The sequence below is a fragment of the Symphalangus syndactylus genome, chromosome 7 (genome assembly GCF_028878055.3).
Source record: "Symphalangus syndactylus isolate Jambi chromosome 7, NHGRI_mSymSyn1-v2.1_pri, whole genome shotgun sequence".
NCBI lineage: Eukaryota > Metazoa > Chordata > Mammalia > Primates > Hylobatidae > Symphalangus > Symphalangus syndactylus.
In genome coordinates this window covers 123,341,343-123,369,030 of record NC_072429.2, presented here as the reverse complement: position 1 = coordinate 123,369,030, position 27,688 = coordinate 123,341,343, and the positions used below count along the sequence as shown (strand labels likewise).

At 39.9% G+C, this 27,688-nt stretch overlaps 1 protein-coding gene across 7 annotated transcripts in view; it reads left to right on the top strand.

Moving 5' to 3' along the window:
- Positions 1-27,688, top strand: part of TATDN1 (TatD DNase domain containing 1) — a 49,747-nt gene that overhangs the window by 11,886 nt on the left and 10,173 nt on the right. Inside the window, exons 2-9 of one of the 7 annotated variants that reach the window (XM_055287212.2) lie at positions 4,738-4,803; positions 5,554-5,603; positions 8,587-8,650; positions 11,123-11,266; positions 11,365-11,407; positions 18,751-18,836; positions 18,925-18,965; positions 22,128-22,204. In XM_055287212.2, coding sequence (XP_055143187.1) covers positions 4,738-4,803; positions 5,554-5,603; positions 8,587-8,650; positions 11,123-11,266; positions 11,365-11,407; positions 18,751-18,836; positions 18,925-18,965; positions 22,128-22,204 — 571 coding nt within the window. Of the gene's footprint in view, positions 1-4,736; positions 4,804-5,553; positions 5,604-8,586; positions 8,651-8,727; positions 8,927-11,122; positions 11,267-11,364; positions 11,408-12,308; positions 12,422-18,750; positions 18,837-18,924; positions 18,966-22,127; positions 22,205-27,688 lie in introns of those variants that run through there. The other 6 variants (XM_063642950.1, XM_063642949.1, XM_063642948.1 and 3 more) reach the window with 6 other exon arrangements.

Below are 27,688 nucleotides of genomic sequence, written 5' to 3'. Positions count from 1 at the left end.
TCACTCCTCTGCTGACTTCAGCAAACCATCTGACACCACAGCCAGACTCCCCTTTTTTGTGGTTTCGACACGACAGCTGACTAGTTTCACCGCGCATTCCTTCCTGACAAATGACCACCAGTCACAGACTAGTTCTGGCTGGTTTACTCAGGCTGTGCACCTTTTGACATATAAAGCTTAATTTTACTGTATTTTAATGTTAAGTCTCCACCCCAAAGTGAACATGGGGTTTCTGTAACATGTATGTTTGCTTATACATGCATGAGTCCACCTTTCATGAATATACATAGCTCCTCCTATAACCTGTTAAATATGTACGTTAGCCAGCCCATTTAGTGTAAAACTCCTGTTCCCCACTTCTTCCCTTGAAATGATTGCTTTTGTTCTGAGCCTAAGGCTCAGCTTCCCAGCCTGCAAGTTGCACCTCAATATAAGAAATAAAGCTCTTCCCTAATGTATAGATCTCATGATTTTAAGTCAACACCCTACAGAAAGTCCTATCTCCTGGCTTTGTCTGTTTGCTAAATAGTAGTGTCATTGAGCTTGTTCTCTAATCCCCTGTATTTGCTATAAACTCGGGGTTATATCTAAAGACTAGCAATATGTAAAAAAACAAATTGTGCCCTATTTGCTGTCCCTTTGTATCCCTAGATCATAGGTAACAGTGATGTGACACGATTCAGTGAGCCCAAACACTGAGGCTTCAACTTAAGAGCTGTGGTTTTCTCCTGGTTACAAACAGTGCCGTTTTCTACTCTTACTTTGTTTTGAAAACGAAAACTCAATATTTGAAGAACTCTTAAATAATAAAGTAGGTGCTGCTTTTCAAGCCAGCTATTTGAAGAAAATTAATGAAAAAGAAACATTACTGATCTATATAGGGTGACATGCTACTGAATGTATGAATCCTTCAGTTTTCTGCCCTAATCGAAAGAAGTAATTTTCCACTTTGCCTTGTTTGTCTTCCTGTTGTTCCCTCCCACCCGTATCTCTTACTTTCTTAGCTTTTCAAGCTACTTACTATCTTTAGCTGGATCTGGCTAGACATTGGTTTTCGTACAGTATTTGTCTACTTCGTTTGAGTTTACATGCCAATAGGCATACGTCTTATACAAGACTTTTAATTTAAAAGATACTATTGTCAACCTCAAATAACCAAAAAGGTCAGAATCTAGTTTACAGAGTTTATTCAAGCACAACAGTTGAGGACTGCAGCCCAGGACACACTTCCAAGTTGCCCTGGGGAGTGCTCCAGAGAACAAAAGAGAGGCTCAAATTTTTAAAGGACAAATCAAAAGGGGGGGGGGGGGGCGCGGTTACAAAAATTGTTAATCAGGGATTCTCATTGGTTTACAGAAATAACATTGGTTAGTGATTGGCTATGTATTGTTGAACTATAGGGTGTATGGCATTTTAGGACCACTTGGCGTCAGTCTAGAGCCCACATAGCAAGTGGCTTCAAGAAGTAATTTAGCTCAAAGGGGAGTGAGCTTGGACTGCTGTGAACATTTTAAATGCCTTTCTGGGCCTGATAATTTAAAGGTGCTTGCATTTCTCAGATACAAGGTTTTTGTTTCTCACTATCCCTTAACATAGATAGGAACATTTTGAACAAATTAAATAAATAGGATTTTGAGCGGCTTTGTTTTCATGATTACACCATGAGTCTTAATGTTCAAAACATACTGACTCACATTTGGCTATTTGATAATGCATTCTTGGATCGGGATCCTTAAACACTTAAGGTGGTGTGACAGTATGGCTAAAGCTGATTCAAATTCCATTTGTTGTTGGCATGTTACAGTGTTTGTAATAACAGTGGTCCCAGTTACATGTTAATAGGACTTTTAATTTGCAAAATGCTTTCATATTCATTTTTGGTTTTGAGCCACATTTTGTTGCTGGAAGGAGAAAGTTTATGCCCGCCCTACTAGTGAGAAAACTGAGGCTCAGAAAGACTCACTTATTTGTTGCGGGTAAGCTGTGACTATCTGGGCCAGCAGTGCGAGGGTACAAGAATTTACCAAGACTGGCCGGGTATGGTGCCTCATGCCTGTAATCCCCGCATTTTGGGAGGCCAAGGTGGGTGGAGCTCCTGAGGTCAGGAGTTCAAGACCAGCCTGTCCAACATGGCAAAACCCTGTCTCTACTAAAAATACAAAAAATCAGCTGGGTGTGGTGGTGGGCGCCTATAATCCCAGCTACTTGGGAGGCTGAGACAGGAGAATTGCTTGAACCCGGGAGGTGGAGGTTGCAGTGAGCCGAGATTGTGCCACTGCACTGTAGCCTGGGCGATAGGGTGAGACTCCATCTTAAAAAGAAAAAAAAAAAAAGACTATGATGATGCCAAAGTGTGGAAGGATGGTGGGTGGTCAGCTGCGATTACCACTGTCTACATCTGCATGGCCTTTAAGCGCTTCTCACTGCACTTGGGTCAAGGGACTTTTGAAGGAGTCTTCCTGCATTTCTGTCTGCCCAGATAAACCCAGAGACTATACTGGACATAGGACCTGCTTCCCTCATCAGCCAGGACCTATAGACCTGACTCATCCGTCATTTCCCCCATCCCAAATCTCAAATCCCCAAGCAGAATATCCTGTCACTCTGGCCTGCCTTCAGCAAAAATCCATCAAGTTGAGTAAACCCAGAATCTTCCCTCACCTTTGATGTTTCCTCTTAGTAATTTTTCTTTATTAATTTTTTTTTTGCACACAAAACAACATTTTCTAAAAATACATACAAACAAAAAGATGCCTATCAAACATATTAGGAAGGTTGCACATGGGAAGACGGGGAATAGAAATGGGGAGTGGGAATTAAAGAAAATGAATGAGAGAGGGACTTTGTATGGATCAATGATAATAACTCAATCCTCTATTTGACAAAGAAGAAGGAGAAGGAAGAGGAAGAAAAAGAAAGTGGGATAAAGGATCAGAAAGGGAGGAAAATAGGAAAAATTAGAGTATGACTCCAGGGTAGACCTGTTTTGTTGTTGCTGGGTTGGTTGATTGGTTTGTCTGTTGTATTTTTCATATGTTTCGCCATGTTGGCCAGGCTGGTCTCGAACTCCTAGCCTGAAGTGATCAACCCGCCTCGGCCTCCCAGAGCGCCAGGACTACAGGCGTGAGCCACCACGTCCAGCCCCCACATTGCTTCTGGCCTCCGTGGTAGACCTCCCAGACGGGGTGGTCGGGCAGAGGCGCTCCCCACATCCCAGACGGGGCAGCCGGGCAGAGGCGCTCCTCACTTCCCAGACGGGGCGGCCGGGCAGAGGCACTCCTCACTTCTTCCCAGACGGGGCGGCCAGGCAGAGGCGCTCCTCACTTCTTCCCAGATGGGGCGGCCGGGCAGAGGTGCTCCTCACTTCCCAGACGATGGGTGGCTGGGCAGAGGCGCTCCTCACTTCCCAGACGATGGGTGGCCGGGCAGAGGCGCTCCTCACTTCCCAGACGGGGCGGCCGGGCAGAGGCGCTCCTCACTTCCCTATTGTTTCAAATGCCTGGAATACTCTGTTCACTGTCTCTTAAATTTTCTAAACTCCCATTCAGTTTCAAGGTATGTCTTATTGGTGGAGCAGACATTCCTGGGGACCAACTTGGTAGAAATTAGAATGAGAACATACCAAGAAGCTAAAACTTGGCAGAAATAATGTAGGGAGTCTTGGTAATCAGCTGCCTACCACCACCGCAAATTTTGAGATTCTCCTCCTGCTAAAAGCTAAATATGTATTTTCAATAAGGGATGCATTTTTCTTCTTGCCTGTGACCAATCACAGTCTGATTTCATATCTTGTTGTTCCCCATGTTCCCTTATAGTCTACAGCAGAACAGAGCTTCCTGTTGCATCCAGTATTTTAAAGACAAGCGTCTGTACCATAGCTGAGTCTGGCGTCTTCTGACCCCTCCCTTCCTTACACTGTCTGCCCTCAGTATCAGCAGGAGATTGGTTCCAGGACCTCCTGCAGATACCAAAACCCTTGGATGTTCCAATCCCTTACATAAAATGGCATGGTGTTTGCCTGTAACCTGTGCATATCCTCATGTATGCTTTAAATCATGTCTAGATTACTTAAAATACCTAATTTGATGTAAATGCTATGTAAATGGTTTTTATACCTTACTGTGCTTTTATTTATATTATTTTTGATTGTTGTGTTGTTATTTTTATTTTCTAATATTTTCAATCGACCTGTGGTTGGCTGAATCTGCAGATCCAGATCCCAGAGATACAGAGGGCCAATTGTTCTTCTCTACAGCAGCGGGAACAGCCTGTAGCTCTTTATAAGCACTGTGCTTTTTCCCATCTTGAAGGCTTTGCTCCCACTGCTTCCTCTTTCTGCAGTTACCTCTCTTCCACTGGATAATAGTCACTCATCCTTTAAGATTCAGTTCAATGATGACTTCTTTCTGGAAGCCTCTTCTGAGCCAGCCACCAGACTAGGTTGGGTGTTCCTCTTCTGTGTCCCATAGTACCAGTGTTTACTTCTAATATTTCATAATTGTCTGATAATGGATCTGCCTTACCAGTTCTGCAGTGAGTTTCTTGGAAGCAGGAATTATATCCTATTCATCTTTGTATCCCATGTTTCTAGCACAGTAGTTGACAAGTGGTAGGCACTTGGATATTGTTTGAGTAGATGAGTGTGTGAACAAAAAGTTTAGTAACAGAAGCTTTTTATTTAAGTACAAGTTTCAAGTAGAGACTCAATAATTAATCAGTGACTTTTGCTTTCTACAGATATTGGTATCAACTTGACTGACCCTATGTTCAGAGGAATTTATAGGGGAGTTCAAAAGCATCAAGGTAAATATTTCCTTTATTAAGGTGAATAGTTTCTCTGTGAAGACAAATTTTCTGCCTCAGGAGATCTTGAAAAGCATAATTCAAGCTGGGCCTTGTGGCTCACACCTGTAATCTCAGCACTTTGGGAGTCTGAGGCAGGAGGATTGCCTGGGCTCAGGAGTTCAAGACCAGCCTGGGCAACATAATCTGCTCTTAAAATTGAAATAATAAAGAACTCATGGCCTGGTGCAGTGGCTCATGCCTGTAATCCCAGCACTTTGGGAGGCCGAGGCAAGCGGATCACCTGAGGTCAGGAGTTCGAGACCAGCCTGGCCAACACAGTGAAACCCCATCTCTACTAAAAATACAATAAAATTAGCTGGGCGTGGTGGCGAGCACCTGTAATCCCAGCTACTTGGGAGGCTGAGGCATGAGAATCGCTGGAACCCAGGAGGTGGAAGTTGCGGTGAGCCAAGACCACACCATTGCACTCCAGCCTGGGCAACAAGAACGAAACTCCGTCTCAAAAAAAAAGAACTCATTATGCATTTTGGATAAAACTATAAACAAAGTGAAACACATTTATTGATAAATCATGATCATGAACATTTATAATAAAGTTTAATTGAGGTCTTCTTACCTGTAGAAGTTTATAATTTCAAATATAAAACTTCAAATAGCAATTTGCACAAAAGCTAAAAGAAAAAAAGTCAAAATTTTGTCTGCCAGGTTTTCATAATCAGAAAGTTTATGAAAGTTTATCTTTTACAGATGACTTACAGGATGTAATAGGGAGAGCTGTCGAGATTGGTGTTAAAAAGGTAACATCCATTTTGTTATTCTTGAGATTTTTAAAATTCATTTTTTAACTAAATTTTAGTTAAAATTTTGCAGAGTGGAAAGGAACAAACCAATGCCACAGTTGGGGTACATATTGTCTACTTGTGATATTAGAAAGTTAATTGAAACAAAATATCAAAATACTCTGTTCATAGCAATTTAAGTTACACAAATCTCATGTATAGTTTTTATATATGATAAATGGCAAAACCTCTTTGAAAAAAAATTTTTTAAACCTGTGTGAATTACCAGGCTTAAGAGGCAGCTTTTAATCAATTTTATAATATAATTTAGCATTTGTCAGAATTAAGCAATAATCAAAAAGACATGTACCTGACACCAAGTGTAGCTATTTATAGTTTGGGTATACCATTTAAATAACGGAGTAATACTTTAATTTTTACAGTAATAAAATGTCTACGGCTTTTTAGAGAGTTCTAGTAAGCAAATGAATAGATATTTCTTTAAATTAGCTTTAAAACAGAGAGCTAGCCCACACATACACTAAGAAATAAGGTTAAGTTCCATAGTATGCTACCAGGACACTGTGTAGCTGCTACCTCCTAGATGAATAACTTGTTTTGGAAAGTGACACTGCTGACTAAATGAGTTTTGCAGTCTCCAACTAAACTTTTATTTGTTATTGTTCACAAAAAATATGAAAAGATAAAAGTTACATTAATTTCTCATTATGCAGTCACTCTGCTTGGTAAATCACTTTAAACAATGCTTTTCTGCAGACTCTGAAATACTAAGCTCCTAAATTTTCATGTGTTAGCCGTAATTTAATCTTAATGTTTATTCACACACACACACACACAGACACACACACTTAGGAATGACAGAACTGAAGTGATTTTTACTTGGACATGGTTCCAAACTGAAATTTAATTCAATACCTTGCATTTATATTGTAGTAGTTAAAAGCATAGTTAGGGCATAACAAACGTGGTATCCAGCCCATGCTTCATTTTTCATAGCTTTATAACCTGGGGTTTTTTATCTCACTAGACTTCAGTTTTCTCATCTGTAAAATGAGAATGATAATAGTACTTAATAGAGTTGTTATGAAGGCTAAATAAAATATTGAATGTAAAGTATTTGGTATCATACCTGGCATAAACAACCTTCGTTATGTGTATGATGGAAGCCACCACCATGAGATCATCATTATCGTTTTCTTATACACTGGGAGAGGAGATGATGCCCTCTTGTCTTGCTGTTGTTTTTCAACTATTTAGAAAAGTTATAGGTAAAATAAAAAGTATACTTGGTTAGTATTTTATGTAATTTAAATACTAGATGTAGGCATCTGTTCTAGTATTAAAGTTTTAGGTATGTTAGTAACAAGAAAGTTTTCCCAATATTTTTATTAATGTCTTTTTTTTTTTTTTTCCTGGAGGCAGAGTCTTGCTCTATCCCCCAGGCTGCAGTGCAGTGGCATGATCTTCGCTCACTGCAACCTCTGCCTCCTGGGTTCAAGTGATTCTCCTGCCTCAGCCTCCCAAATAGCTGGGTCTACAGGGGCCTGCCACCACGCCTGGCTAATTTTTGTATTTTCAGTAGAGACGGGGTTTCGCCATGTTGGCCAGGATGGTCTCGAACTCCTGACTGCAGGTGATCCGTCTGCCTCAGCCTCCCAAAGTGCTGGGATTATAGGCGTGAGCAACTGTGCCCTGCCTTACATCTTCTGTTTTACAGATAGTCAAGGATTTAATTATGGCTATATGTTTCCTGAACGGATATGCAATATCTAATCATATTAAAGATTTAAATAGCTATATGAAAAGATCTATTTATCATTTGCAATTCTACCTTCGTTTTGTGTTTTCTCCCTAAGTTGTACCTAGAATGAATTCATCATTTTAGTGAGACTCTTGAAGTATGCTTTACAAAAACATACATCATTGTGCTTGAATCACGTCTTTAGAAGAATGTGCCCCTTACGCAGCACTGCTTCAGTGCGCTCACTATCAACACATAACTCTTTAGTGACATTTTCATTTTAACAGATTAGGAAAGATGGCATTCTAATTACCGGGTGGACTCTAATGGGTCTATGTGGAAGTATGCTTATTTGCCAAAAGCCGTACGTTTTCCTACAGAGAATTCATTAGCGTGCATTAACGGACTGATCTCAAACCTTTTGCTCTCACATCCCCTTCACATTCTTTGTTATTGAGGACCCCCAAAGAGCTTTTGTTTGTGTGAGTCCTACCTACTGATATATACTATATTAAAAAGTAAAACAAAAAATTTTAAATATTCCTTTTAAAATAAGAAACTACTGGATAACATAAATAGCATATTTTTATGAAAAATAAGTATATTCCAGAACAAAAAAATTAGCAACATGAGTACGGTTGTATGTTTTTTCAAATCTCTAATGACTGTGTTACTAGAAGCCTGCTGAATTTTCATATCTTTTTCTGTAGTCAGTCTCTGGTGGTATCACACATCGTGTAGCTTCTTGAATACCTTGTGGACACTTGCAGTAGAGTGAGAGTGAAAAAGACAAACTATCTTATTATTATTATGAAAATAGTTTTGATTTCACATACCTACTGGGAGTTACCAGACTACACTTGGAGAACTGTTGAATCAATCAACACTATTGAATCATTGATTTCGTTATTCACGCTTTCATAACACCTGATCTCTGTCCTCAAGGAACTCATTGTCTAATAGGAAAGGTAGACATATAAGTACATTTTAACAGAGTCTAGTGATGAATTCTACACCTCTACATGCACACACACATACATACATACATCCCTGAAGTGTAGTCAGGTACCACTCTGTATAGGAGGTAATCTCCCAGCTGAATTTTAAACAAAGGGTAGGTGTGTGACAGTCACAGAGGAAAGAGCATTCTGGAATAAGGAAGTGGTAGGAAGGCATGTTTAGGAAACTGTTATTGCTGCCCTGTTAAAGTCAGCTTATTTTGTTTTCTTTCTATTTCAGTTTATGATTACAGGTGGAAATCTACAAGACAGTAAAGATGCACTGCATTTGGCACAAACAAATGGTATCCTCATTATTTCTTTTACCAAAAAAAAAATGAATTAAGTAATTTTGAAGAAGTCTTTCTGAAAACTGTTTCAGGTACAATACAATGGATCATGACTGTGGAAACAATAGGAAAATGGACTGATTTCAATGGGACATGATTAAGACTACAAAATTCAAAGTACTCATTGGTATATCAGATGTTTATAAAACCATTTCATACTGCTCAACGAAGATTATTTTAAGATTTCAGCTAATGAGAATAAAGTTCTCCAGGTACACAGTTTAACCTCAGGTGTGTTTTGTTTCTTTTTGAGATAGAGTCTCGCTGTGTCGCCCAGGCTGGAATGCAGTGGCGCAATCTCGGCTCACTGCATGCTCCGCCTCCCTGGTTCATGCCATTCTCCTAGCCTCAGCCTCCCGTGTAGCTGGGACTACAGGTGCCTGCCACCACGCCCAGCTAATTTTGTGTATTTTTAGTAGAGAAGGGGTTTCACTGTGTTAGCCAAGATGTGTCTTGATCTCCTGACCTTGTGATCCGCCCGCCTCGGCCTCCCAAAATGCTGGGATTACAGGCGTGAGCCACCGCACCCAGCCAACCTCACGTGTTTTTGATGTGGAATTCATGTGTGTGTTTTAACGTGTTTAAGATACGAGTTGCTTTTTATTTACTCTTTTTTAACTTAAGCTGTGAAGGGTCATTCTATTAAATTTTTACTAGATGGACCAGATACCGTGCAAGGTACCAGGAATACAAATAATAACGCTATATAATCTCTCATATGCTCGCTTTATGTTCATACATTTTGCATTTATTTAAAATCTTAAAAGTTTTAGGACTGATTATTAAAGGAATCCTAGTTACATAAAACCTCCTTTATCTGGCATTCACGAATGTAACTTTTTTTTTGCATATCTTATATGCTAGACATTGAGGAATTAAACATTCTACATAATTTTTAAATTTTGTATTTTAAAATACTGATGTGTTTCCTTTATGTATGAAAACTTACTAAAAGCTATATTTTTATGGAAATCTCTCTAAAATCCACACTTGTCTTTTAGGATCCATTCACACTTTTTCTTTTTCTTTTTTTTTTTTGAGACAGAGTCTTGTTCTATCACCCAGGCTGGAGTGCAATGGCACGATCTCGGCTCACTGCAACCTCTGCCTCCTGGGTACAAGTGATTCTCTTGCCTCAGCCTCCTGAGTAGCTGGGATTACAGGCACATGCCACCATGCCCAGCTAATTTTTGTATCTTTAGTAGAGATGGGGTTTCACCATGTTGGTCAGGCTGGTCTTGAATCCTGACCTTGTGATCTGTCTGGCTTGCCCTCCCAAAGTGCTGGGATTATAGGCGTGAGCCACCTCACTCACCCCATTGACACTTTTTCTTAGTGATTAAAGATAGACTATCTTCCAGGGAGTTTTTGAGATATATAAGAACATTTTATCCTTACTTTTTATCCCCAAACATCTATGCTTTTTAAAGTTCTCCCACCTCCATTATCAGCCCTCTTCCACTCCTCTCCATGTTAACCTGTGTTCTTACAGCTTTAAAAGTGCTGCTTCCTTTGTTTCTAAACATCTGCATGAGAGCCTGAGGAAAGCCTGATACCTTTCCCATGGTTCGGGCTCAGCTAAGCCATTCAAAAAGTGTTTTTGACTTCTCATTTGTATTCTATACAAGTCAAGCTGTCAGAGTCTCCTCCAAATAAGTGAACCTCATTTACTTGCTAAAAAAACAAATCCCCCTTTCCACCACTTTAAATCGCCCCCACTATTAACCTGTTTAAGGGAATACATTTTTATTGCTATATTAAATACATGAATCAATAATGGAGGAATAGGTGTTAAACAAACAAAAATATACTAATCAAGATAGTCACATGAATGGTGAATATAAAAGATAAAATCAATGCTGGTCATGGTGGCTCAGGCCTGTAATCCCAGCACTTTGGGAGGCCTAGGCAGGTGGATTGCTTGAGCTCAGGAGTTAAAGACCAGCCTGGGCAATGTAGCGAAACCCTGTCTCTACCAAAAAATTAAAAATTAGCCCGGTGTGGTGGCATGCGTATGTAGCCCCAGCTACTTGGGAGGCTGAGGTGGGAGGATCACTTGAGCCCAGGAAGTCAAGGCTGCAGTGAGCTGTGATAGCACCACTGCACTCCAGCCTGGGTGACACAGTGGCACCCTGTCTCAAAAAAAAAAAAAAATTCACTTTGCATTCTACAGCCCTAAATGCCAAGGTTTAGAAAAAGTTGAATTATTTTATTAATACATTAAAGCAATTTTCATATTCATATCCTACTTTGTTTAGGTATTCTAAAAATTGGATATGATTAACATAATGCAGTTCTTATAATTTGAGTAATTTATTGCCATTGTTGAAAACCAGTTGAAATTACTTGATATCCTCTAAATATCATAATAAATAGAAATATGAGAAAATACTTTGAAAATAATCCTAAGACATTATTTTCTGTTAGATATGTTTTTCAGTACAGTTGGATGTCATCCTACAAGATGTGGTGAATTTGAAAAGAATAACCCTGATCTTTACTTAAAGGAGTTGCTAAATCTTGCTGAAAACAATAAAGGGAAAGTTGTGGCAATAGGAGAATGTGGACTTGGTGAGTGCCAGCCTCGCCTCTTAGAATGACTTTGTTTGAAAATAAGTAATTTGTTCTGTATAAGTTAGGAGTAATTATTCTTCTTTATCTTTTTAAAGATTTTGACCGACTGCAGTTTTGTCCCAAAGATACTCAACTCAAGTAAGGAAATTTTTGACTTTACAAATTATTGTAAAATCATGAGTGATTTTTAAAATAACTTTTATCAGGTGAGAGTATAGTTGGATTAAGCATCAGGATATTTTTGTTTTTCCCTTTGTATATCAAAAGTAAGTGAAACAAATTCCATGCATACTTGCATGTAATTCATAAGGGATGGAAGCACATAGTTCCCTGGTTGATTAACCATTTAATTTTATTGTAATGGTAGAAATTAGGGATGAGTTTTACGTGATAGAGATTTTCCATTTTTTGTTTGCTTGTTTAACAGATGCATTCATACATGAACAGTTCCAATGGAATGAATTAAATTATTTTGGGGAATGTGATTGTTTTGTTTTGTTTTTTGAGACAGTCTCTCTCTGTCACCCAGGCTGGAGTGCAGTGGCGTGATCTCGGCTCACTGCAACCTCCACCCCCTGGGTTCAAATGAGTCTTGTGCCTCAGCCTCCTGAGTAGCTGGGATTACAGGCACATGTCACCATGCCCGGCTAATTTTTATGTTTTTAGTAAAGATTGGGTTTCACCATATTGGTCAGGCTGGTTTCAAACTTCTAACCTCAAATAATCCACACGCCTCGGCCTCCCAAATTGGGAGATATAATTTAAGAGCAAAGGATATTAAAAGTGTATTACAAGCCAGGCACTGCAGCCTGCACCTGTAGTCGCAGCTGTTTGAGAGGCGGAGGCGAGAGAATTGCTTGAGCTCAGGAGTTCCAGACCAGCCTGAGCAACATAAGGAGACTCCATCTCTAAAAAAAAAGCCAGCAACAAAAAACCCACAAAAATATTATAGGATCAACCACCAAAGCTAGAAAAGCATATTTTACTCTTGCTGGGCATTGAATATTGCTAGTTTGGAACTGTGAGATTCCTTTAATAGGAGCCATGTTGAACGTTGGCTGCTGAGAAAACTCCAAAGCTCATGACCCTGCAGGACTTCCTGTAACCCATTGCCTGGAGCTAAATTTGGAGCTCCTGTCATCATACTGGTGGGTGAGTGTTATAGATTGAAAAGAAAATTTAGGTCACAGTCTGAATTTAAAACGTAAGCATTTTGTTGAATTTCAAAAACATCTTAATTATGAAAATGATAAAACATTAGACTGAGCTTCTAAAGGGGGTTGATTTATTCATCCATTCAACAGATATTTATGGAGCACTGTGTGCCAGCCACTGCTGAGAACTCATATTATGCAGAAATATGAATAAGGTAGAATATCTGTCCCTAGAGACCTTTAAGAATAAACAATCCTCTGTCCTCCTTAGTTTCTTATACCCAAAGAAAAATTAGGATCAGATTCTCTCTTAAGATACCATCCAGCTGTATCATAATATTTAATAATTAATAATTTTGTCATATGGTGATATGGTCATATGATTAAGCCAGTGACTTGATGGCCTGAAGGGATTTTTTTTAATTACGCATGAGGAAAGCGTACTTCCTCCCCCTTCCCTCCTTGCTCCCCACAAATGGGATTCTGATATGTACCCCCTGGTTGAAAATCACTTTGGGGAGGAGCAGATCTACTAGTGGAGTCGGTCATACCCTAGACCTCAAGCTCCAAAGTTCTGAAGTGTGAAGATCTATAACCAAGTAGAATAGGATGGGTTAACGTAATGCTCTGTGGATACCTACTCTCTCTTTTAGGTCACTCGTTTATACATCCCTTTTAGAACTGTTTAGTTTGTGGTATATTATTTGCTGTGCCTTTCAGGGACATTCATGTGGTTACTAGCAGGGTTACTGAAGCCCTATAGCTCTGTCGAATATTATGTAGGCCAGCTCACTTAACCTTAAAAGTTCTCATGTTCACATTGAAATAGAAAAACAGTTCTTTTTAATAGTTCTTTAGGTTAAGCCCACATATCATATTCCTCAACTTTAATGTCTGGTTTTGGTCAGGATAAGCCTTGTAAGTCTAATAGACTGTGTTATGACAAGCAAGGGCAATGGCAGAGTCCCCATGTTTTTTTGCCCATATGACTTTTCATTCAAAATAGTTAGAACTGATTCTAAAATGCAACCTCAATACTTTAAACTCAGTTTTGGGGTTAATTGAAAACATTGACAGTATCAGTTTAATTTAACTGTTCTTTTTTTTTTTTTTTTTTTTTTTTTTGAGACGGAGTCTCGCTCTGTCCCCTAGGCTGGAGTGCAGTGGCACGATCTCGGCTCACTGCAATCTCCGCCTCCCGGGTTCACGCCATTCTCCTGCCTCAGCCTCTCCGAGTAGCTGGGACCACAGGCACCCGCCACCACGCCCGGCTAATTTTTTGTATTTTTAGTAGAGACGGGGTTTCACCATGGTCTCGATCTCCTGACCTCGTGATCCGCCCGCCTCGGCCTCCCAAAGTGCTGGGATTACAAGCGTGAGCCACTGCGCCCGGCCTAATTTAACTGTTCTGAAGATTCTTCACCATCATCAGAATAGTGTCAGATCTTAGAATATGCATATCACAGCTTGTGCTTGAACTCACATGCCAAGTGTTAATTGCTAATAGAGAGGTTCAAACTCCATTCAGTAAATGATTACCAAGTGCCTCCTCAGCATGATACAAAGAAGAATGAGACTTTTTCCAAGAGAGGACATAAATAATTAAAATAGGTTGGAAGTGCTGTCACTAAAGTGTGTGAACAGCAGAGGGAAGGACTGACTTTCTGGGGGATGCTCTAAGGTGACAGCATGTGACATTGGCTTCTTCCAGAGTGGATAAGCTAATGACAAACTAAAGTAGGAGGAAATTTTGATAAGATAGGCAGTTCTACTTTAGATTTTTAAAATTTTAATAATAAAACATCAAATGACTTGGTTAAAAAAAAAACAGCCGGTTGTGGTGGCTCATGCCTGTAATTCCAGCACTTTGGGAGGCCAAGGCAGACCGATCACCTGAGGTCAAGAGTTCAAGACCAGCCTTGCCAACATGGTGAAACCCCATCTCTACTAAAAACAAAAACTAGCCGGGTGTGGTGGTGAGCACCTGTAATCCCAGCTACTTGGGAGGCTGAGGCAGGAGAATTGCTTGAACTGGGGAGGAGGAGGTTGCAGTGAGCCAAGATCATGACATTGGACTCCAGCCTGGGCAACAGAGAAAGAGTCCGTCTCAAAAAAAAAAAAAAAAAAAAGACACACTATTAACAGTCACATTTTGATTGTTGTTAAGGAAACAAATACCCACATTCTCTGCCCCTCACTCCTTTTCCCCTGGCGTGTACTCACAGCATGCAATCTGTTCTGTGTACACAGCACTCTACTTGTTGCAGCACTTACCATGTTGTACAGAAATGGGTTTTCATTATCCCTTCCTCCCCACAACAGACAGGTGTCTTTGAGTTCCTCAAAGGCACACACCAAGTCTTACTCATGTGACAGTTCCATAGCACTTAGCACAGTACTCTCAGCACATGGTAGGCACTTAGTAAATGTCTGTTGAATATTTAATACAGAGGGAAGGTTCTTTTTTATTCCCTTTGAGCAGCGTGGATCAAAAGCCTATAATTCAGCTTTCACTATTGGGTTTATTTTTGGAAGACTTCAGATTTTGGTCTGCACTTTTCTACCATCTGGAACAAACCGTGTATGATTTTGTTTGTTTGTTTTTTGAGATGGAGTCTCACTCTTTCCCCTAGGCTGGAGTGCAGTGGTGCGATCTCAGATCACTGCAGCCTCCACCTCCCAGGTTCAAGCAATTCTCCTGCCTCAGCCTCCCAAGTAGCTGGGATTACAGGTGCCCATCACCACATCTGGCTAATTTTTTTGTATTTTTAGTAGAGACAGAGTTTCACCATGTTGGCCAGGCTGGTTTTGAACTCCAGACCTCAAGTGATCCACCCACCATGGCCTCCCAAAGTGCTAGGGTTACAGGCATGAACCAGTGCACCCGGCCATGATTTGTTTTTAAGTAAATATGTAGTCAGGAAAAAGGAGATGTATGAGAAAAGAAAAATAGAAAATTAGGAGGCAAGGCAGAAAAATTAATATACAATAGATGTAGTGTCTGAAAAATAATGGTAAGTGAAGGTGGTGTATGACCAGGTTAAAAGGATGAACTTTGGAATCAGCAGATCTTTGGGTGAGATTTACAACTGCCTTTGGTGTCACTTCATCCCTTTGTGCATCCCCTTTAAAATGGGGAGATTGCTGCCTACCTTTCTTAACATAAGGCGTACAAAGCCCATAGTGACATGAGTCATGCAGATTACGTGCGCAATCATGGCTGTTGTTACATTCCTCGTACTAGAAATATTACCACCCTAAAGGAAGATGCTAGCTATTGTTTTTGTTTGGAACTTTTAAAAGTTTTTTAATACTTTTTTCTTGTTTTGGTACCTAGACCTTTTCTGGAAAAAGTATTTTTTAAAGACTGAGGAAGAGAAGCAAAGAGTGAAAACAAGGAAAGGCCTGATCTACTTATGGAAAGTTTATCCTTTAAGCCATACCCTGTATTTTCAATTTCCTGGCCTTGTGCTACACTCCTTTCCTTGTTGCAATTTAGAGCTCTGTTCTCTTGGGTAGGAGGAATTTGCTTTGGGCATTTTTGTTGGGGCTTTAAAATGTTAACACTGTTCAGGTCTTAAAAACTACAACAAGAAGATTTTAAAACAATCCTTTGGGAATTTAGGGGACCCTAGAGATGAGCAACTGAGGCCATGTTGCCATCAAGCAGCTTACAGAGGAGGGATTACTACCTGTGTTGAGGTATACCCATGAAACTCACTGGGATCCTAATTAATAACAACTGCTCCTGAAGCTGAACTTTTCCAGCTCTTGTCATTAGATAGTTAAACCTCAACTGTAAGAAGCAGTAATAAAATCAGAAGCTTCACTAAGATGAGCAAATAACTCAAGTGGAAAATTATTTTTATTTATGAACTTTAAAAAAATAATAAATGAGTAAAACAGGCAGAGAAGTCTCTTAATAGATGCCAATTCCTACCCTGTAACTTATACTGTTATTTCTAGTTACCATGGTGGGTTTTTCTTCTCTAAAGATAATAGTCATTTGATGCTCAGTACGAGTTATCCTCAATTTGTATCATTAGGAATAATTTTTTTTTACCACATGGCTTATTTATGATACGTAGCTAGCATGAATTCAGGGACCTTTCTTTTCTTGAATTATGTAAAATTCTGTGGGCCCATTGCTTAGGCTTCTGTTATTTTCTTTTTCTTTTTCCTTTGAGACAGGGTCTCACTCTGTCATCCAAGCTGGAGTGCAGTGGTGTGATCACGGCTCACCGCAGCCTTGACCTCCCCAGGCTCAAGCAATCCTCCCACCTCAGCCTCCCAAGAACTGGGACTATAGGCATATGCCACCACACCTGGCTAATTCTTGTATTTTTTGTAGAGATGGGGTTTCACCATGTTGCCCAGGTTGGTCTTGAACTCCTGAGCTCAAGCAATCTGCCCACCTCGGCCTCCCAAAGTGCTGGGATTACAGGCTTGAACCACACACCCAGCTGGCCTCTGTTATTTTCATAAACTGTACTTTTGCCTACATTCATATAGGAAGCTAATTTTCCATCCGACCATTAGATACTTTGAATTTGTAGCTTGGTCATGTGGTTTGGTCCATGGAATTGTGTGTGGAAAAAATAACCAGTACAGCATAGAGCAGTGCACACAATGAAGAGTACTGCCTGCTGTGTGTAGCCAGAGCCAAATATATTAGTAAAGTTGACATAATGACTAGCGCACACTTAATTGCTGACATTTGGTTTACTTTAGAGGTTATGGAAATAGTGACTGGTTATATTATTAAAATCTCTTTTTGTCCAAGTTGTCATTAATATTTCCTACACTGCAAAATTTCAGGACTTTGTTAATGAAAGGAAAATATTTTTGCTTATTCTAACCCAGCAGAATCTGAAAAGGAGATTTTAAAACCCAAACATTTGGTAATACAGACATAGACCACCAATTTTAGGAAGACTATTTCTATTTTTTAATTTTTAATTTTTTTTTTTTTTTTTTAAGACAGAGTGTTGCTCTGTCACCCAGGCTGGAGTGCAGTGGTATGATCTCAGCTCACTGCAACCTCTGACCCTGGGTTCAAGAGATTCTCGTGCCTCAGACTGCCGAATAGCTGGGATTGCAGACGTGTGCCAACACGCCGGCTAATTTTTGTATATTTAGTAGCGATGAGGTTTCACCATGTTGGCCAGGCTGGTCTTGAACTCCTGCCCTCGAGTGATCCACCTGCCTTGGCCTCCCAAAGTGCTGGCATTACAGGTGTGAACCACCACACCCGGCCTGAAGACTGCTTCTTGAGAAGTACATTTCTATTTCTAATTTTAAAATTTAGCATTTTCAAGAGAGCAAAGGGGGTAAAATAGTCCTGCACATCAGGAAATATGATATAGAAAAATATAGCAAAAGAGGCTTAAGTTAAACAGAGAAATTGTTTCCCCAAATTAAAGGGCTTAGAAGAGGTAAGCACATTTAAGAAAATAATAAGCCACCTGTTATCCTGATGCAGTTGAACCTACCATTTGTGAGAATAAGGGGGAGCACTGTGTTGAAGTGAAAAAACCAACAGAATGAACATTCATTGTATCCTCTGAATATTGTCATTATACGCCGGGACCAGAAGGAAGCTTCTCGAAAACGTAACAGGTTTTTGTCGTTTAGGCTGGGACTTGGAATTAGAGCACTGAAGTTCTGGTTCCAAGTTGGCCATGCCAGGTATTGTTATCTTGGACAAAGTACTACACCTCTCTGACACCAGCTTTTATACTCAGGTTATTTTGAGGATCAAATGAGACAATGGTATCTGGTACTTGGAAAAACCTTCTTATCAAGTACTCTTAAGATATTCAGGGCTACCATGTTATCATGTAATTTTCTTTTTTTAATAGCATAATTGAGTTATTTGCTGTTTAGCAGATACTTAGATTTCATTTTTGAGGGAAACCTTGTTCATTTTGCCCAGTGGCAATAACTTCTTTTATAGAACAGCACATAAAAAACTGGTTGCAAAATGGAATAGATTAGCATGCAGTAATGAAGCTCTGCCGGGCTTCTCGCTTGGTGAGTTGACTCCCACTGATGGTGCTCCCAGTGGCAAGGGCCCAGTGGTGTTACTTTCTGAAAATTAAAGGCCCCAGATAATTTTGTAAGCCCAGAAAATGAAGTATTTCTTTCCAGAAGTTGTAAGTTATGAAAACCCTTTGATAAGCCTGATGTGCTTTGAATATTCACAATTTTTGTCCTGTAATTTCTAGAGAATTAAATACCTTTAATTTAAAAGCTCTTTTGACATCATTACCTTCCTCATGCTAAAATACAATTTGTAATGAGAATTTTTTTTTTTGCATTATGCAGATATTTTGAAAAACAGTTTGAACTGTCAGAACAAACAAAATTACCAATGTTTCTTCATTGTCGAAACTCACATGCTGAATTTTTGGGTGAGTTAAAACCAAAGTCTCATTCAGAACTTAAGAATGTTGTAGAAATCAAGCTGTTTGCTAAAAGTTCTTTGTTTTTAATTCACAGACATAATGAAAAGAAATAGAGATCGGTGTGTAGGGGGAGTGGTAAGTATAAAATAGTCATTTTTAATACAGGTTGAACATCTCTAATCCAAAAATCCAAAATACTCCCAAGTGCAAAATGCTCCAAAATCTGAACCTTTTTAAGCACCAGAATGAGATGACACCTTTGCTTTCTGATTATTCATTGTACACAAATTTTGTTTCACGCACAAAATTATTTAAAATATTTACCTTCAGGGTATGGTATAAGGTGTATGTGAAACATAAATGAATTTCATGTTTAGACTTGAGTCCCTTCCCAAAGATTTCTTTTTATGTATATGCAGATATTCCAAAATCTGAAAAAATCTGAAATATGAAACACTTTTGGTCCCACACACTTGGGATAAGGGATACTTAACATTGATGTGACACACAAAGCATCTTGGTTATTAAGGATGGCCCCTAATTCAGATATCAACATTTAAATTTTTTTTAAAAAGGAATAACAAAGAAAAACATATGAATTAGATAGAATTCAATAGAATTAGGAGCTTCTTTTCCCATCCTTTGAAAGACATGTAAATTTACTGTTGAATTTATGGACCAGGTGTGGCATAAACACAAATCAGTTTTAATTACAGTTCCTTTGTTCAAAGTACAAGAATGCATACAGAATTCCATTCACAAAACCCTGTGAAATTTGTTTTTTGTGTGGGTTTTTTTTTTTTTTTTTTTGGTTATTGAGAAAGCGTCTGGCTCTGTCATCCACACTGAAGTGCAGTGGCACAATCTCAGCTCACTGCAACCTCTGCTTCCCCGGGATCAAGCCATCCTCAGCCTCCCAAGTAGCTGGGACTACAGGCATGTGCCACCATGCCCAGCTAATTTTTTTGTATATTTTGTAGAGATGGAGTTTTACCATGTTGCCTAGGCTGATTTCCTCCTAAACTCAAGCAGTCTGCCCACCCTGGCTTCCCAAAGTGTTGGGATTACAGGTGTGAGCCACTGTGCCTGGCCCTTGAATTCACTTCTACACATCCTAATGCTGTGCATGATATTCTTTGTCTCTTCTGTCAGGTATTCTTTAATGTTCTTCCATCCAAATTTTGGGCAAATATAAACTAATTTTTATGTTTTGAAATATTTTACAATTTGTTTTAGGTTTGCCTTTCTCATTTCTTGTCCGCTGTATTCACCTACTATTCTGATCTAGAGAGCCATTCTCCTTTCTGTAATTTGCATTCTGCACTAAACACTTCTCTGATATAGTCATTTTAGTCATTAGTCTGGAGACATTTCCCATAAATACTATCTGCTCACCACATACCTCTGATATCTATGGCAGTGATTTTTTTTTTTTTTTTTGAGATGGAGTCTCGCTCTCGCCAGGCTGGAGTGCAGTGGCACAATCTCAGCTCACTGCAACCTCCGCCACCTGGGTTCAAGTGATTCTCCTGCCTCAGCCTCCCGAGTACCTGGGACTACAGGTGCACACCACCACGTCCAGCTAATTTTTGTATTTTTAGTAGAGATGGGGTTTCACCATGTTGGCCAGGATGGTCTCGATCTCTTGACCTCATGATCCTCCCCCCTCAGCCTCCCAAAGTGCTAGGATTACAGGCATGAGCCACCTCGCCCAGCCATGATTTTTAATCTCTTGGATCATGGACTCCTTTGGAAACCTGCCTCAGAAAAATGCTCAGATATACAAATATTCATATGCAATTTCAGGAGAGTGACTCAGTGAGTGACTGTGTCTAGCAAAAGAATTGTAATCCAGGTAGATAAAATCACAGTTACACTATGCCTGCTAAGGAAAGAGGAAAAAGCACCAAGCACTTGCATTCCCATGCAGCCTGACGTTGACAGTTTTATGCGTATTCTCTAAGTTCAACCTCTGCCTCATTTATACTACTAGTAATATGTATGCATCCTGCATTGCTGTAATGTTAATATTACTGTGCACTTTTTTCCTGTTTGTACTAACTCTGTAATTTTTTCCTGTTTTTACTTACTCTGTAATTTATCCTGTAGGAACTGTACTTTAGAATTGAGAGAGGTTTTAGTTTTAACTAATGCCCTTGGGATTATTAGTGGTATTTATCATAACCTTCAGACTCTACCTCTCAGCCCATTTGCTTTATTTCTTTTCTTTTTTTCTTTTTTTTTTTTTTTTGAGACAGAGCCTTGCTCTGTCACCCAGGCTGGAGTGCAGTGGCACGATCTTGGCTCACCACAACTTTTGTCTTCCAAGTTCAAGCAATTCTCTTGCCTCAGCCTCCCGAGTAGCTGGGGCTGCAGGCATGCACCACCACACCTGGCTAATTTTTGTATTTTCAGTAGAGACAGGGTTTCATCATGTTGGCCAGGCAGGTCTTGAACTCCTGACCTCAAGTGATCCACCAGCCTCAGCCTCCCAAAGTGCTGGGGTTACAGGCATGAGCCATTGCGCCTGGCCCACCCAGCCTTGCCTCTTAAAAGTAATTTCTCTTCCAGAAAAAAGGTATCCTCGGCCAGGCGTGGTGGCTCACCCCTGTAATCCTAGCACTTTGGGAGGCCGAGGCGGGTGAATCACCTGAGGTCGGGAGTTCGAGACCAGCCTGACCAACGTGGAGAAAACCCATCTCTACTAAAAAATAAAATAAAATACAAAATTAGCGAGGCGTGGTGGCGCATGCCTGTAATCCCAGCTACTCAGGAGGCTGAGGCAGGAGAATTGCTTGAAGCAGGGAGGCGGAGGTTGCGGTAAGCCAAGATCGCACCATTGCACTCCAGCCTGGGCAACAAGAGCGAAACTCCATCTCAAAACAAAACAAAAAAAAGTATCCTCTAACAGAAAATTCATCAGTACTTTAAAAATTATTTTAAATAGTGCCATAAAATTACTAAGCTTTCCTCATGTTTTTGCCTAAGAATATGTCTATTCCTAAACCCCTTCCTGGAGCTTCTGCACTAATGCTAGTGCAGAGACAGCAACACTGCCACTCTAAAGAGAGAAATTCTCGGCAGCTAACGTTTTGCATCATGTCACTGGAGATGATGACAGGTTATAATTGTGAAAAATAATATGAAAATAAAAATTATAGGGACTACCACCTTTGAAACCCTGAGGTCCAAAAACTTACAGGGATCTATATTTTTGCCTACAAAGTCTTATTAATGTTACTTAGAATTTTAAAGAGTAATTATTATAATAATAAACTTATGCCTGTATGTCCCCAGGTGCATTCATTTGATGGTACCAAGGAAGCAGCAGCTGCTTTGATTGACTTGGATCTTTATATAGGATTTAATGGTTGGTACGTTCTTAGGTTGCTTTGGTTTTTAACTTTTATTTAAGCAGATTTCTTAAATTGTTTTACAGTGAATTGCTGATGAAGATTTATTTTCATTAAAGTTTGTGTGTGTTTGCACTGATCTTTGCTGGGAATTTCAGTAATTATTTATGTAAGAAATTAAACAGTACATTACTATTAATAGTTAAAGCTCAAAAGTTATAGACTACTACATTATGTTCTAATAATGGAAAACAATTTTGTGTTGAGATCAGCAGCTGGCTTTCTCTAGTAATCCAGTTTATTCTCAGGTCATTCGATCCCTTGAAAACGTGTTCATAGCATTATGTATACATATACACGTCATGTCTGACTATGGATGAAAGGTTATTCTATGACAGTCATACATCTCTGCAGGCAAAGAAACCGGGCTCAAAGAAATTAGGAAACAGGTATAGAGTTTCTCAAAGAATAAGAACCCATGTCCTCTGGCTTCTCACTCTGTGATCTTTCTGCTGTTATACCACACTAAACTTCACACAGTACAGTCAGCTAGCACAGCTAGGTCCCTGGGTTGGTTTTGTCAAATATGTAAGAGCTTCTACCAGTGTCTTTTCACAGGATGTCAATGTAGCCCATTAAATCAGTTAAAAAATAGTATAGGACTTTCTGTCCTTCTTCATTGTCTCATACCCTTAAAATTATTATGTTTCCAGTTGCATCATTTTTGACTAAAATCTAGGGAAATAGAATCATGGAATTACGTATTTGCTCTAGAGTTCAGAGTTTAAATATCTAAGATGCTTTCATATTTAAATTAATGGTTTAATTAACTTTAAAATTAATTAATATGCAAGGGAATATATGCATAGAGATTAAAAAGTCAAGTAGTACTAACAGATATAAACAAATATCAGAGTCCCCCCCCAGCATGACCTTACCCCAAGTCAGCTTTTCTAGCAGCAACAATTTTGCTGTTTGTCACCATATTTCTAAATAATATTCATATACTATTGTCTCTTGATTCATCCCCTTTGTCTATTCTCATTGGGGTATATGAGCACGTTAGTTCTTATATCCCGTACTAATCCCCTACCTCCATTCTCTGCATATCACTCTCAATGTCATTATTTCAGAATTTTGGGTTATATGCATACTCAGTATTTTCATTATTATGTCTATATAAATGTTGTTTCATTATTATGCCTATATAAGTATATAATTTCACAGTGCTATGCCAAGTATGAGAGGGTTTCAAGTTTTTTGTTTTTTGTTTTAAGATAGGGACTTGCTCTGTAGCCCAAGCTGGAATGCAGTGGTGTGATCACAACTCTGCAGCCTTGACCTCCCAGGCTTAAGCAACCCTCCCACCTCAGCCTCCTGAGTAGCTGGAATTACTGGTGCATGCCACCACACCTGGCTATTTTTTAAATTTTTAGTTGAGACAGGGTCTTGCTGTGTGCCCAGGCTGGGCTTCAAGTTTAAGAAAGCCAAGTAAATAAAAATATGAGGGAGGTTAATCCAGGAAAACAAAAAGTAGTACAAGAAAGGAAATGTTAAGCACGGTATACCACATGAGCAAACCTATGTAGATAATCTAATAGTTCCGTCAGTTGCAGACCCTTCCATCTGTCTGTTTCAGTTTGGACTAGTTCCTATTTTTAGATCCCATGTATTCCTTGTGTGTTTGTTTTAGTGGAACACATTCTATAACATCGTCTGAGGATGTTTTCATGGGAATTAAGTTTCTTGAGATTTTGCATGTTTGAAAATGAATTTTTTTTCTGCTCTTCCTCTTACAAGTTAGCTTGGATAGTTAATGAAAGGGGAGAGAACCCACCCCTTTTTTTTTTTTTTTTTTTTTGAGGGGTTCTCACTCATTCGCCCAGGCTGGAGTGCAGTGGTGCGATCTTGGCTCGCTGCAGGCTCCGCCTCCCGGGTTCACGCCATTCTCCTGCCCCAGCTTCCCGAGTAGCTGGGATTACAGGCGCCCGCCACTACGCCTGGCTAGTTTTTTGGGGTTTTTTTTGTATTTTTAGTAGGGACGGGGTTTCACCGTGTTAGCCAGGGTGGTCTCGATCTCCTGACCTCGTGATCCACCCATCTCAGCCTCCCAAAGTGCTGGGATTACAGGTGTGAGCCACCGCACCCGGCCCCCCACTTTCAATTGATAGTTCTGTTGCATAAAATTCAAGATCAGAAATCATTTTCATCGAGAATTTATACTGTCCCATCAGTAGGTTCCAGTTTTGATGAAAAGTTGCTACTCTGATTCCTAATCCTTTACCTGTGACCTAGTTTTCTTCTCTTATGAAAGGTTTTAGTTTTTCATCTCTGATGTGAAATTTCACGAAGATGTGTGTTGATGGTTTTCATCATGCCTGGTGTTGCTTTTCCATTAGCCCTTCCAGTGGGGGGCTCATCTTTACCCGTCCTTGGAATTTGATTTTTCTTTTCTGTTCTTTTCTTGGGCATACCAGACTGATAACTCGTATTCTTTTTATTCTATTTCCATTGTTTCCCACCTTCCAAAAAAAAGTGCTATATTTTGTAACCCTTTTTATGAAATTTACTTCAACTTTTGTTTTCAATTTCTGAATATTTTTATACTGCAGTGTCTTCTCATCTCTCTAAAGACATGAATTATAGTTTAAAGTTACCTTCTGCTTGTCTTCCTGCATTTGTTTCCTCACAGTCACCTTTTCTTCTTTCCTTTGGTCTCTGTGATGATGGAAACTTTCTTCAAATGTCAGGCAGTCCTTCACTGTCTATTTTTAAAAAAAAAAAAAAAAGCCATTTGGAAGCTCTCTAGGAAGCATTCCAGCAACTGGCAGGCTCAGATGGCCAACTGACTTTTTGCTAGGGATTCCCAAATGTCAGTTTGTAGAGATCTTTTTCTGGGTTGGTTCAGTTTCTCCAGAGAGGGATCCTGTGTTCTCTGCTGGAAAAATGGGGAACAGTGGAGGGAAGGGGTTTGTAAATGTCCCTGACAGTGTTTTGGAGCAGGATGGGTTAGAGGATCTCACTGTTTAGTGGGCTGCCCCAGTCTCCATGCTCAGGCCTTTGCCTGATGCCTGTACTTCTCTGAGCTTGTTGTTCTCCAACTGTTTCTGATGTGGATTCTCTTGAGACCCAGCACCTCTTTCTCTGCACCAAGTCACAGATACATAACCTAGGAACCCCATCTTCTCTTGGAGTTTTCTCAAACAATCTCCATTTCAGTCCCTCCCTTACTCCACTTTCTAGGGACTGTATCTACTTCTAGGTTTGCTTGTCTTTCTTTCCAGACACATAGCATTTAAGTTACTTGGCACTTAAACACTGGTTGTTTATCATTTCTCTGTCCACTTTCAGCTTTATATGTTGTGATTTGGGGTAACATATGTCTCCTAGTTTCATTTAAAAAAATCCTGGTTTTCTCCTTGGGTTTTTTTTTTTTTTTGAGAGAAGGGGGTAGAAGATCTTTATTTCACCAACTTAAAACCATAATTCTTAGTTTTTGTTTTTGTTTTTGTTTTTTTTGAGACAGGGTCTCACTCTGCCTCACAGGCTGGACGACTTACTGTAGCCCCGACCTCCTGGGCTCAAGCGATCCTCCCAAGTATAATAGCTGAGACCACAAGCTCGTAAGACCGCAAGCTCCTATCAACATGCTTGGCTAATGTCTGTGCTTTTTGTAGAGATGGGGTTTCACCATGTTGCCCAGTCTGGTCTCAAACTTCTGAGCTCAAGCTATCCACCTGCCTCTGCCTCCCAGAGTGCTTGGATTACAGGCATGAGCCACCATACCTGGCTCCTGTCTTAGATATTTCTAAATGATCTTGAGTTCATTATGATGTTGCTTTAAGCTAATCACAAAAGATTCTTTTCTCCTACATTAATATTAGCTTCAGAATTAATAGGTTAGTCATTTATTAAAGTGGATGTTTATATTCTTATTTTCAAATCTAATTCATTGTCATCTTAATCTGAATCTCTGAGGTATGATAACTTAATCCACTTATAGTAGCATATTACGTAAAGTCTTTGGTTCCTAAAAGTTAAATTAGAATTTTTCCCCCAAGAAAATGGGAAGATGGACAGGCATCGTTGCTCACGCCTGTAATCCCAGCACTTTGGGAGGCTAAGACGGGTGGTTCACAAGGCCAAGAGTTCAAGACCAGCCTGGCCAATATGGTGAAACCCCATCTCTACTAAAAATACAAAAATTAGCTGGGCATGATGGCAGGCACCTGTAGTGCCAGCTACTCGGGAGGCTGAGGCAGGAGAATCGCTTGAACCCAGGAGGCGGAGGTTTCGGTGAGCCGAAATCATGCCACTGCACTCTAGCCTGGGCGACAGAGCAAGACTCTGTCTCAAAAAAAAAAAAAAAAAAAAAAAAGAACATGGGGGCTGGGCGCAGTGACTCACGCCTGTAATCCCAGCACTTTGGGAGGCCGAGGCGGGCGGATCACGAGGTCAAGAGATCAAGACCATCGTGGCTGACAAGGTGAAACCCCGTCTCTACTAAAAATACAAAAAAATTAGCCAGGTGTGGTGGCTTGTGCCTGTAATCCCAGCACTTTGGGAGGCCGAGGCGGGCGGATCACCTGAGCTGTAGTCCCAGCTACTCGGGAGGCTAAGGCAGGAGAATGGCGTGAACCCGGGAGGCGGAGCTTGCAGTGAGCTGAGATCACGCCACTGCACTCCAGCCTGGGTGACAGAGCAAGACTCCATCTCAAAAAAAAAAACAAAAAAGAAAATGGGAAGCTGTATTTCAAACTTGACTTCAGAATCGTGTAGTTGCTCATCACTAAATGGGAAACCTTATTAAATAGAAATACTGACTTGTATTTAAAATAGTATATATATTTGGGCAAATTTTTACAGTCATAGAATAGACATAGAAGAATATTAAGTTAATCAGACATGATTTAGTGAGATCAAAAATACAAATAATCTGAAAATTTAGTGAAAAGTTCTAAATATACTATCCATACCAAGCACATCAATATATTTTAGAAAATATCTATATTGACCAAACTGGCTGAAAATAAGAATTTGTTTTTCTAGAGAGCACTAATTGCTACTTAATGTCAAACTAGTGACATCTCACCCACCCCTCCTAAAATCCTACTAAAATAAAATTATAGACATTGAAAAAGGAAAGAATCTATAATAGCAAAGAAAAAAGGCCAGAGTTTTGCTAATAAATGTTCTGTAGCTGGGTGACCTCGGGAGTTCAAGTGATGGTCCTGCCACAGCATCCTCAGTAGCTAGAGCTGCAGGTGTAACCAGTCTGGGCAACGTAATGATACCCCCATCTCTTAAATTAAAAAAAAAACAAAAAAGAGGCCAGGCACAGTGGCTCATGCCTGTAATCCCAGCACTTCAGGAGGCTGAGGCAGGCGGATGACGAGGTCAGGAGTTCGAGACCAGTCTGGCCAACATGGTGAAGCCCCGTCTCTACTAAAAATAAAAAAAATTAGCTGGGTGTGGTGGTGTGCGCCTGTAATCTCAGCTACTTGG